This window comes from Heliangelus exortis, chromosome 2 (assembly GCF_036169615.1).
Source record: "Heliangelus exortis chromosome 2, bHelExo1.hap1, whole genome shotgun sequence".
Lineage (NCBI taxonomy): Eukaryota > Metazoa > Chordata > Aves > Apodiformes > Trochilidae > Heliangelus > Heliangelus exortis.
The window spans coordinates 7627237-7640691 of NC_092423.1; the positions used below are offsets into that span (position 1 = coordinate 7627237).

A 13455-nucleotide genomic window follows, 5' to 3' on the forward strand; every position below is an offset into this window, starting at 1 on the left:
TCTGAACAAACAATCCCTGCAATTATTCCCCAACAAGGATTCCCAAAAGAGGCAGTATCCAGCAGAGCCATTCCTGATGAACTGTAGTGAGTTTTCAGAGCATGTTGGGTCTGAGTAATAATTCTGTGCAAGTAACTCTGAAATTTCTAAGTACAGCCTCAATGAAGAGCACAAAACAAACACCTGTAAGATACACAGACACCAAATGGTTAAAAACAAACCCCAACACAGCCCATGAGATCTATACATGAAATACTCAAGAAAGGCCACCAGAAAATGTGGTCTTGGTCTGACCTAGCTTGATTTTATTTAACCCAGTTAAACTTCACAAAATAAACTCTGCTTTACTGTGTGACTGCAGAAACTTCCAAATAAGCAAAACCCATTTCCTTTTTGCCAGCATTCATCTCATTACACACTGATGGACACCTGTTACACCCATGGAAAGGCAAAGTTTAAGAGCACTTGACTCATTCTAGAGAACTCTGGACTGTGCAAGATGAAATTGTTTCACTCCACACAACTGCAGGAGCTTACGGTGCTTTTTCCCCCTGCTGTTTGCTTCCTCAGAAAAGAAGGGACCCAAATTACACTAAATGAGTCAAAGATCATCTCAACTGCTGTCTGCAATAAACCACACTGTGTCTCAATGTGCTGTTGGAAGAGGGAAAACACGGTGCTCACCAAACAGAACGAAAATAGTATTTGTATCAGTTGTGTGTGCCTTGCTTCAACTTTGTTAAGACTTTTCCAGAAGAAGACAACTAAGGGAGAAGTAACTCATTTCATGAGTCAAACTGCTATGAAGTCCAGCACTGGCACAGCAAAGGGACATTTCTTGGAAGCATCTGGCACAATACATTAATACATTAACTGTTTTTCACTGTTTTGAATGAACATTCATTAGACTTGGTTGTGGCATCCGACTTTGAAGCTTCTGGGAATGAGGGAAATATGAATGATTAATAAATGTGAAGCTCATTTGCAGATTCGTGTATAAGGCTTTATTTTGCATCCTATTTTCATGGCTGTTTCTGTCACAATGAAAGCCTTGCCCATGTGCAATGAGTTTGTGAGAGAAAAATTTAAAAAGCTAATTGCACAATTCCCAAATGTCTGTAAGTTATTTTTTAATGTCACTTTCCTTTACTAAAACAATAGGAAAATACTAGAATACAGCAATTGAAAAAATTATTATTTGAGGACAATTACATCAATAGTTCTTCCCCACCTGACTGCTCAGGACAGAAAGGCCTTCTTTTTTTATCAGTGTTAAAAGAAATCCCCAAAAGTAGGAGTGAGGTTCCTATCCACTTGGGCCACCAAAATGGGCAACGTTTCACATGCTTTACGACCTGGGTAACATTCACAGAATCACAGGATGATTGAGGCTGGAGAGCATCCTGGAGGCCACCTTCTCCAGCCCTCTGACCAAGCAGGGCCACTCAGAGCTGGTTGCCAAGGATTATGCCAGTTGGCTTTTGAGCAGCTCCAAGGATGGTGATATGAATAGCAGAAAAAATATAATAAAAAAATAAAAAGGCCTAACTTAGACAGGAGACGTCATTGGGAAGTCACTGGGACTTAAAAAATTTATGACATATGTATAAAGTTCCCTTTTCATTTAACACTTCCATCCCATTTGCCTCAATAAAATGTATACATTGGGCTCTGGGTTGATGAGACAATCCTTAGAATTTGTACTATTTAAGAAGTAACTTGTAGTTTTTCAAATGAGAAAAACAGCTCTACAAAGTTTCCGTATTTCAAGGATTCTAAAGTTTCTTGGTTTAATAACTTATTTTCTCCCTCTTTGTAGAGCAGAATGTAGTGAATACTGAAAAATAATAAATAGCACCCACCATTCTCAGTTGGTTACGTGGGTCACCCACCTTCCTCATAGTAGGTGCTCTCCTTACTTCCAGGTCTTGCATAGAGATTAAGAGAATTCAGAATAGTAACTGTCTTGACAATTTCCCTTTCCCTGCTCCATCTTCAGATTCCTTAGAAACCTCTCCCCATGTAAATGATGTGCTTGGGACATTGCAGACACATCTGGAAGCCCTGGTTTTTGTAAGCCCATCTCTGGCCATGGTTCCCTTGCAAACCATCACATGCATGCTTGTGGGAAGGAGGGACTGGTGATGGCTGGAGCTTTATTACATGATCACAGATTTCTTTGGGGATGTGATGAAGCAAGAGTGATGGAGCAACACCAACTAAAGATCTAAAACATTCTTTTGTTACAACAATCCTTTTCTGTATTTTTGTAATCTTAAAATGCTATTCTGCAAGGCACTTGGGGTAAACCTACAGCAAGATGAGATGTGTGGGCTCTTCTGTAGCAATCAGGCAAAAAAAAATACACCAGCATATCCAAAAGTTTTTTGGTTTTGTGTTTTGTTTTGTGTTTTTTTATAAAGTTAGAAACTTTCAAAGTCAAAACCTAAATATACTGTAAGAGTAATACTGTAATACTGTAAGAGTTCTCACACACACACAAACACACAAATCTCCTTTAAAATCTTACAATATTCAGTAAATAGTGACACTGGGGGAAAATCAAAACAGCTGTCATAAGCATTAAATAAATATTCTAGTGCTGTTTAGATGCAATGAGTTGACTGAGCAGTTTACTGAATGGGACTCTGCTGTCAGACCTACTGCTGATTTGACAGACAACCAAGTAAATGTCATGAGCTTCTAAAACTTTCAGTAAGAAGAGACAGTATTGCAGGCTGGAAAATACCAGTATGACCAAACAAAGCAGGCACAATCCAGAGGTCTCATCTCTTGCTTACTGTGATGTTCAGCAAGAGGCAGTAACAAGTTTATAACCACCAGATGCAATTATTTTTGCACAAGGAAGGGGTAAGTGATGCATCAGAAACTGGCTAAAGGGACAAGGTGTTCTACACATCCTCACTGGGGTTTTCAGAAGTACAAACACCACCAAAGTATTCCAGTTTCTAGTAATTTAGATAGACGAAGAAAACAGGTCAGACTACCAACAATATAAAAAAAGAATTTTAAGAAGGGAATGTAAATTATGAATTTTAAATGCCTATCTCAGACTATAACTATCAAGTTTCACTCACTGTCCCAACTTAGGGAACAACAAAGTTATCAGTAGCCCAATAACTATAACTCTTCAGGGCACAATTTAATAGAAAAATCACTTTCCCTGCTCGTGTCTGAGACACACAGGCTGCCACATACAGAGATCATTCATGTGCAGAGATCTTTCACATCCTGTAACTTGGTATGTAGAGGCCTGTACAGGTGTGTACAGGTGTGAACACGAGGGAACAAGTGGACAGGGTGCAGCTGACCAGTCCCATGCAGTTCACCTACAGCCCTCCCAGACAGCACCAAGACAAGCCAAGGGGTATCAAAAGACAGAGGGTGATGGTTGCTAACAGCTACTGCCATTACTTGGCCTGCACTGACTTCATAGCCCTCTGGTTTTGCCTGCTGAAAACACAACCACAGGAGAAAAAAGGAAAAAAAAATACACTGAAACTTGAATGTGGCAGCAATTATCCCGTGGAAGAACTATTTCTCCATGGACACTTCATCTGAAGCCAACACTGTAAAATCTTATACACAACAATAAACAAAATGCACACCTGAATAAGAAACTTTTTATTGGGTTTTTTGCAAGTGCTGCACATGTACTTTCTTTTAAAACCACAACTTATCTCCTTTTTCCTATCTGAAGGACATCATGGTGAACTACATACTGCAACAGTTGTTATAAGGAGATGAGAAGAAAGCCAGCAGTTATTCTTTTTTTATGCACTTCAGCATGTATTTTGATACTTGTCATTCAAATAGAACTCCTACTCAATAAATACATTTTATACAGAAAATAACTTTGTGCAAAGTCAGCAGTTGTAAAATAAAAGTAAGGTTTTCAATTTAGACCATTTAAACTATAACTTTGGTAATTCTTAACACAAAACACCATATTCTGGATAATCAGCTCCCTATGATTGAGGAACTTTCTAGCTTCAACAGCACTCATCTGATTATTTTTCCATGAGTTTGTTCAGGTCTTTTTGAAATTCTTCATTTCTAAAGCATCCAGTAGCAACAAATTCTATAATTTACATAGATGCTGAGTGCAAATACACCTGTTTTGTGCCCTGACCATGACCTAAAGTCCCCTAGGTTTTGTACTGAAAAACAAAATGAGTTTTCATTCCATGTTCACTTTCTCCATATCACTTATCCTTTCATGGGAAAACATGAAACATATATCATGAAACATAACATATATACCTATAAACATATCCTCCTCAAACATATAATTTCAGGCTGAAATCTTTACTAACCTTTAACCTTTACTAAACCCTGCACAGAAGTCATTATTTTCTTCATTTTGTACTCAGTGGCCTTTCCTCTACTTTCCCACTTGCAGCTCCTTCTTTTGGAGAAGGAGAGACAGAACTGCACCTGTGATTTGACATGCCATAAAGCCACAGGTTTATAGAGCAAAAGTTAAAAAAAAAAAAAACCAAAACCCACACTATTTCCCCCCTTGCCAGTAACTCTTGGAATTTTATTTCCTTCTTTAAGTTAAAAAAAGCTACTGCATTCCTTGGAAGAACTCCAGTACTGCTCACTCAGGTAGAACAGCTGTTTGAGAGTCAATCTTTGTTTATACAAAATTATGATGGTGATTTTTCCCCTGAATGTTCTTTTACATGCACCACTACTGAATTTCAAAGTAATTTAATTTTCTATGGACAGTTTCCAGTGCCTTGCATGTGGGTAACTCTTTTACTACCCTAAAAAAGTTTAGTTTACCTGCTACTTTCTTTACTTTTGCACCTGACCTAGTTACCAGTTATCAAAAAAAAAAAAAAAAAAAAAAAAAAAGAAAAAAAGAAAAAAAAATATCTATAAAGCTGAAATGTACACAAAATGGTTCTGTTTCCAGTGAGGAAAAGAATGCAGTACACAAGGTACATGCTACTATTTAATATATTTGACTGATAAAGTCAGTGTGAATTCCACTGTCATGTCACTAATGACAGAGCAGTAGCAGTGTTAAGCTTCAGAGCAATGAGAAGGTGGCATATTCTGGGTCCTTGAAGAATCGTTCCAAAACCTGTGGATTACATTTAACAAAACAGTTTGATACCAAAACTTTGAAGGCAGTGTTAAATAAAGAAGTAAAAAAAAAAAGAGATGGCATTTCAGAAATAACCTGCATTATTAACAACTCAGAGAGGTTGTAATTTATTTGGAGTACTGTGTCCAGTTCTGGAGTCACCAATACAAGAAGCACATGGAGCTCTTGGAGCAAGTCCAGAGGAGAGCCACAAAGATGCTCAGGGGGATGAAGGACAACTCCTGTGAGGACAGGCTGAGAGAGTTGGGGTTGTTCAGTCTGGATAAGAGAAGGCTCCATGAGACCTTAGAGCACCTTCCAGTACCTAAAGGGGTTACAGGAAAACTGGAGAGGGACTTTTCACAAGAGCATGGAATGACAGAACAAGGGGGAGTGGTTTTAAATTGAAAGAGGGGTGATTTAGAGTAGACATTAGGAAGAAATTCTTTCCTGGGAGGGTGGTGAGACACTGGAACAAGTTGCCCAGGGAGGTTGTGGCTACTCCATCCCTGGAAGTGTTCAAGGCCAGGTTGGATGGGGCTTGGAGCAGCCTGGTGTAGTGGGAGGTGTTCCTGCCTATACAGTGGGGTTGGAACTACATGATCTTCAAGGTCCCTTCCAACCCAAATCATTCTATGATTCTATATACAAGGAGAGGCTGAAGAAGCTGGGATTGTCCAGCCTGAAGAAGAGAAAACTCTGGTGGGGAGTTGTAGCTGCCTTCCAATACCTGAAGGAAACCTACAAGAAGGCTGGAGAGGGACTTTTCATAAGTGTCCAGCGATAGGACAAGGGGAAACCATTTTAAACTGAAGGAGATTAGGTTTAGAATGGATATTAGGAAGAAGTTCTTTAGTGCAGGGGTGGTGAAACTCTGGAACAGATTGCCCAGAGTTGTGGATGTCCCCTCCCTGGAAGTGTTCAAGACCAGGTTGGATGAGGCCTTGAGCAACCTTGTCTAGATGAGAGGTGTCCCTGCCCATGGCAGGGAGTTTAGAGTAGATGATCTCTAAGGTCCCTTCCAACCTAAGCCATTCTATGATAAATGTTATTATTAAGTGAACTTGTAATAATTTAAAGACAAAGGCCAAATGACATCCTGTTGTGTCTGTTTTCCTTTTTAAAAATTACCAGAATACAAAGAAAAATAGTAAGATGCTTGTAACAGTAACACAAGGCTTCAGTTCTGCTATTTTTTCAGTGGCCAGCTAAGAGTCAGATGCACAAGAAAGAAGGAACTAAACTAAATAGTGAGTACAGGGAATAATAATTTAAGGGAATAATAATTTAAGCACATATTTGAACCCTAATATTTATGGACTACTTAAATCTACAGGTAATGTCCTCAGTGGTGTCAATTCTTCTTTTCATTGATTTTAGAAGTGACAAGCAACATAGTGATGAGGCCTAAATACCTGGCTGAAAATAACAAAGTGAATTTTGAAAAGCCTTTGGTGTTAACAAGTCGACAGAAGCTTTTGCTATTGAATAACCCAAACCAGGACTTGTTCTCAGGTGTTTTACTTGTCTTAGTGGGAGGTTCTGCTCAGTATGGTTCATAGTGGTAGAAAAGGTGGCTGTAGTTTCTCTCATAAGTAGGAAATCACAGTAATTTTCTCTAGAAAAGTGTTTTCCAGGCTGCTTCAAAGCTCACGAGATTCTGAATCAGCCCAAAATTATCTGGCAGCTTCTACACAAAGAACTTTCCTCCACTGAGAGGTGTTTGTTTCTGGTTCTGTGCTTTGCCCCAAGACAAGAGGCTGAGCAGTGGAAGACTTCAGGGAGTTATCACAAAGTCCAACAAGAAATGAACTGGCCAGGCAATATCACTGGGTCTGAAAACAACATTACTAACAACAGTAACACAGGAAACGTTGATAAAATCATATGGATTCTTTTATGTATTACCAGTGCTGAAGCCTCCAGACAACACTGGGAGATAAGGGTCTGTTATTAAGTACTAATTTTAAGAATTGGTTGTCATGATACAGATCACAAGCAGAACAGCAGACGGATTTATTATGAGTTTCCCAAGAGACTCAGCAGTTAAAACAACCTGATTTTATTGCACTTCTCCCAAATCAGTGTCTAAATCTCAACATTTTTATGGGAGACAAAGACAGGGAGGATTACAGATTCTAGGAAGAGCTCCGTAATTTACAAGTGTTCTTAAAAAAGGGAATAATCAAAGAATTAACACTCAGAATTCAGTTTCGGTCAATTTAAATGCAGAACCAAGAAAATACCATGTACAGAAAATTGCTGAAAGTAAAACGGGTAAAAATGAAGCAGAAAGGGCCACCAGGCCTACATTAAGCTTACCAGGACGTGCTTGTTAAATTATTTCTTTCTTTAAATTAGCAATTGTATATTTGCATATGTGCACACAAAAGCATGTGCCTTCCAGACTTTTGTGGTTTTGGTTTGGGAATTTTTTGGCCATTACAGAGACACTCATTGGAAGAAAACTCATATGGAGAGGAGCAACAGAAAGGCTCCCACAGGAGAGCACAGTATTATACAACAAACTGTATTTTACTGATAGCAAGAATGGTGGAAGGTGGTGATGGCTGGAAGATCTTGACAGGACCAGAGGCCATGGGCACAAACTGAAAGACAGGAGGCTTCCTCTGACCACAAGAAAGGACTTTCCTGCTGTCAGTGGTGTCTGACTACTCACACAGGTTGCCCTGGGAGGTTGTGGAGTCTCTATCCTTGGAGATATTCAAAAGCCATCTGGACATAATCCTGGATAAAGAGCTGTAGGTGGCCCTACTTCAGCAGGGGGTTGGACCAGATGAGATCCAGAGGTCCCAGCCAACCTTAACCATGCTATGATGCTGTCAGTGCTAAAATAATGGGGGGAATGGGTAAACTCAGCATCAGATGGACAGAGAATACCTGTGCAACATCACCTGTAGGAACCAGAGTGAAGAAACATGAAGGCACAGAGAGCTGGGAAGTTCTACATGAAGCTGATAAGCAAATCAGTAACTAAGGGAGGACCCAGGAAATCATCAAGAGAGGCATGGCTGGTGACTAAAGGAAAGAAATCTGTGCTGAGGTTTACAAGAAGCTGAAAGTCTGTGAAGAAGTAGAAGTTGCCAGCACCATCTTTTAGGAGGAAGTTGACATAGCTCCCAGCAGATTTTTTTCCAAATTCCAAAATTTCTTTTTCCAAATTCCAAACCCCCCTCTCTTTCCATCTTTAAGACTTCTACCTTCATGAACACAGCACTTGGCAGAACACAGGCAGGACCCAGAAATCACTGTGGTTGGCAGGGAGAATAACCCACACAGAAACAACCAGAGCAGCACTCAGCCCACCCTGCTTTGCTTCCCACCCTGCCTCTTTTTACCTCAGAGATTACAGATTTTTGTTAAAATCTTGTTTCCTAGACTGCCATTAAAACAACTGTTCCCCTAGCATTACTGAAGAGCCACTTCAGGAAGAATTTTGGACACCTTTTTTTTCTTTAAATAAACATTCTGTCAATATTATGAATGGAAATAATGTTTAACACCTACATCCTCTATCTTGCTTTTTTCCCTGAAAAACTTAAGCAGCTAGGAAACACCTCTTTTTTCTGGGTGGTATTATATGGGTCATCTCCTTTTTTGCTTCCTGTGAGGAAAGTTTCACTCCTCCTGTATTGCTCCCTTTCCTAAAACAGTGCTCATAATACCAAATATTATTGACATTGATAACTCTTCTTATTAAAATAGTGCTTCAAAAAAGGGCATCAGTAATTCTAGACTCCATAACTGGAAACAAATTCCCAAAGCCAAACAAGAAACAAAAACCTCACACAGTGAAAGAATTCTTGATTATACTCAACACATGAACCAAACAATGAAAAAGAAGCTAGAAATACAGAGACTCAAAATATGTCAGAAGCTGCACGTTAAGAGTTTTTGTATGTTCAGATGATCTCATTGTGTTTTGTAATATTACTATATTATGTTTTGGTTTGCCAACTACTACAACAAATTGTTGGCAAGTCCACTGTTCACAAGAAAACAAAGTAAAAACCCTCTTAATTTCAAGTAGAAACCCATAAACTAGAAGATAAATAGACTTCAGTTTGATTAATGAACTTTTACATGGAGCAACAAACAGATTACTCCTTCTCTCACCCTTTATTTTCAACACAGATAATAGCCTAGGGTAAGTTTTAAAGACAGCAGCCTTTTCAATTAATATGATTAAACCTCTATCAAGTCACATGGTGTTCAACTTACAAAATAATTTAAGTGCAGTTCTGCCTCTATTAATTTCTCACAATGACAATGCTCCTTCAAGTCTATTTTGGTTCCCCTTGTAAAGAGAAGATTTCATATTTCATTTTCACTTTAACTAAGCTTCTTTTCACTTGGGAGAAAAGTTTGCAAAACCATCTCAGGCCCAGCACTGAAGTTTCCAGCAGCAGCAGACCCAGAACTGCTTTTGTCTATCAGGATTTCCAGCACAGGGCTCCACTGCTGCCTGTACATTTAGGAATAAGCATCAGGGAACTATGACAGCCAGGATGATTCTGATGAAGGATAATGGAGAGACTTATCTATATGCACTCTTGTAGCCATAAAAATTATTGTCTCTGTCCCTCCCTCCTCTAAAGTAAAAATACTCTCAGATCTCTAATAAGAAACTTTGTTAATGATGACATGTAAAGCAAGAAAAAAAAAAAGTTACTAATAAATTCCCTACACAGCACTGTACCAGCAGTTGTTAAGCTTGACTTTCTTTTGGTTTGGGTTTTGGTATTTTGTTGTTTGGTTGGTTTTTTAATATTTATAATTTAAAAATTACACAAATACAAATTAGAACTTATCACTTATAATTATACTTTCTGTCCCCTTTCATAAGACTGTTTCTAATACATGGGATAGGAAGAGTAGTAAGTGGAATACAGGACACAATTAGAATTTGCCTAACTTTCCCCTATTCTGTTTTTACTACAGACAAATACCTGATTAAACTTTTTCACTTTCACCTTTAATAACTGGTAATTACCTACTTGTAGAGGCTGGAAAACCATCCAAGTTCACTACCATTATTACCAGGGGCAGAAAAACAACAGGCAGCATAAAATGATGCAGCATTCTCGTATCAAGCTTTAATCTCAACTCCCTCCACAAACCATTACCAACACTTAAATTCAACACAAGTTGTGACTAAATACTCATGACACTCCCCAAAGCCTACTCTCAAGTACAAGCCCTGCTCAACATCTTTTACCACCTAGCAAGAAGCACAAGACCAGCATATACATTCAAAGCTCATTCCCCATCCATTAATAATTTCAGCCTCCTCTTTCATGGCTTTCACCCCTGCAACCCTCCTCCTTTATGGTCTATTTAAGATGTTGCTGCAAAAATGGCTCTTTTGAGGTCCTCTACTTGTTCTCCATAGAAATATACACTAAGCACAAGCTCTTGTATTTGTTTTTAATAATTTCACAACTCTACACCCTTCGCTTCGCAGCTCTGAGAGTAATGTGACAACTCTCTTAACTCAGTTGACATTTCCATCAGTTGCTGCCCTGACCACCAGTTTCTGCTGTTGGTATCTCTGCACTTCTTCCACTTTGCTCATTACACATATAGGGCCACCTCATTAAATGTATAAACCCTTATATCTCGATGCATTTTTAAGACTTATTTCTCTCAAACTGACAAATTTGCTCCAATTGGCATCAGCCTTCCTGGCAGGTTTCATCCTTCTACACATACTCAATCTCTGGTTAAAACCAGGCAACTGGCTACAGATATGTGCCTGACAAAGAGATGACAGTTCTGCAGCATGGACTTTATCTTGTGTGTTAGCTCATCTGCTTGTCTCTTTAGACTCTTAACCTGCCAGAAAAAGAATCACCAACTGCTACAACAGCACTCAGTCCAGTACAGCAAGATCCCTCTGGGTAATGGAAGCATTTGGGTACTATTGTAACAAATATTTACAAAAGCAAGAACAGAGATTTATCTTGTTTCCTAAGCAGCAGTGGGAAGCATTAACATTTGGTTATCCCAGTTATCCCTTTGGTATGTAATATGCTGTAGTTGGCTGAAGGTACAGGTCAATAAGTAATACTGTATTTTGGCAAACTTTCTAAAAATAGCAGCTGCTGCTTCAGAGCTTCTATTTTTGTAAGATACAGACTTGAAAAAACAGAAGAAAAAATTCTGAATAATGACACTATGGAGGTGTTCCCCTCAGACTCTTCAAAAGCAATAGGCTCAAAATGCTTTAGTTAATATAGATTTAAAAAATATAGTGGGGCTTTTTCTACTGCCCGAATGCACTTTTCATACTATAATATTAAAGAAATACTTCTTGCCTACCAAAGTCCCATGTAATTAAATGCATTTCCAAGAGAGAACAATAACCAGACAGCATCAACTGTATCCTTTCATTACCTGTTTCCACAGTGTTTTCTGTTTCTGCTGCCTCCAAGCCATCCATACTGTCTTCATCCTCCACTGCAGTTTTTCCTCTACTCCGAGGCCTGCAAAAATAAGAAAAACTCTTTTTAAACTGAAAGCAGTTTTGAAATCCTGGATAAAAATTTTAAACTTCAAAATTTTAATAATTTCATTTTGAGGAAATTTAGTCAGCATTAAAATATATAACAAATAAGCTAACCCATGATCTGAGTCTTCTACAAATCAGAAGTTTCCTTCCCTTGCTTCCTGTCCTAGGTAACATTCTCAACAATGTACACTCGAACCAGAAGTTGGCTCCTCACATTCTTGATTGCTCTTACAAGAAAAGTAGAATCACAAACTTCTACTGATCAAAAATACATTAAACCAGCAACATTTTTACATACGAGCAGCCTCTTTGCTCTGCACAGGAGCTAAGTATAGGTAGACATAAGAGAACACAATCCAAAATCTGGTCAGGAGTTTACACAGCAAAGTAGACAGCAAACCATCCAGAGCACCCTTGTTAGAAATTTCTATAGAATAATAATGAAGCTAAAGTGGTTACACAGAAACCCATATTAGTTTCACTGAAACATATTTTGACACAAAGAATTATGAGGTGTCATCATGTGAGGACAGCACATCAAAACAAAATACCTAGCTGATTTGTTTCAGTTTAACCAAGGACTGACAGAAAGCAGATAGGTTTGTGTCATCAATTCCAGCCTTTTTTGGTTTTTGGTTTTTGTTTTTTCCTGCCTGATTCTTCAGCAGCAAACGTGGTGGGCTGTTGAGAAGCCCAAGCATCCAGATTCCCAGCTGTTCAGCAGCCCATCTGAAAGGGAGCCAAGAGCTTGGCACCTCGCCTCCCAAATTTCCAGGCTACTTGGCAACCTGTTTGGCATGCTGATGGAAAGCCTGGGAGACCCTGGGAGCTTCATTCCATGTACACAAATTCTGAGTGGTTTGGGGCATCTCGGTGGTGCCAAAATCCCAGAGCTCCCAGGCAACCATTCACCCAACCAAAATGCCTTGAATCAGGATGCCACACGGGCCAGCACATGGGCACCCTGCTTGTCCCCCACCCCCGAACAGAAAACCACTCTGGCTCCTCTTTCATAGAGGACTCTGAAAAGTTTGAGTTTAGTTTTATATTGGGAGGAAAAAGTGGTGGTTTGTTTTTTTTTAAGTGATTAAATCATTCCAAAACCAGCATTTCCGGTTTTTTTTTTGTACAGTCTCTTTTAATACTTAAATCCATCCACAGTATTTCCACTAAATAATATGCACCCACTAAATAATCTACAAAATAATCTCTATCATCTAATACCTTTAGCTCTCATGGATGAAAGAGGAAGACTGTACACAGAACTGGAACCATTTTTTGAGTCTGTATGTGTTGCTCTCCTGCTAGAAGAGGAGTGACTGTCCTGGAGTATCTAACAAGATCCCTTCAAATTGTGTTTGGAACAGTTTTAAGAATTAAAATGAGACTCAAACCAAAGCCTGATGCAAACCACTCAATTCAGAGGAGCTGGGGATTGGAGGAGAGGGGAGTGAGAAGAGATGAAAAAGATGAAGGACAGAGGACTTTCCTTGGCATCCCCACAAAATTTTTTCAGGACAATGGTGAAAAAAGGGGGCACAGTGTCCAAGGGATCTGTATCTTTCCTTTTGCCTACTTATCCATAAGCAGTGACAGCACACACACAACACAAAGCCAGTCAGCCTTCTTAGACAAGACAGAAGGCAGCATCCCCTTCAGTTATTTGACATTCTGTAAGCTCCCAGTGAAGCTTCTGAAAGCCCCCATTTCACACATACTTAAACCAGAATGAGCTGCATAGTGACCAGAAGAAACTCTTACACTGCTCCCTTCAGCCCACCCACCATACAGCACTCAGAGAGTT

At 39.2% G+C, this 13455-nt stretch overlaps 1 protein-coding gene across 31 annotated transcripts in view; it reads right to left on the minus strand.

Moving 5' to 3' along the window:
• Positions 1 to 13455, minus strand: part of KMT2C (lysine methyltransferase 2C) — a 197041-nt gene that overhangs the window by 135856 nt on the left and 47730 nt on the right. For all 31 annotated transcript variants that reach the window (XM_071734713.1, XM_071734685.1, XM_071734711.1 and 28 more), the window contains one exon: positions 11537 to 11625. In XM_071734713.1, the coding sequence (XP_071590814.1) occupies positions 11537 to 11625 (89 nt within the window). The remainder of the gene's footprint in view (positions 1 to 11536; positions 11626 to 13455) is intronic.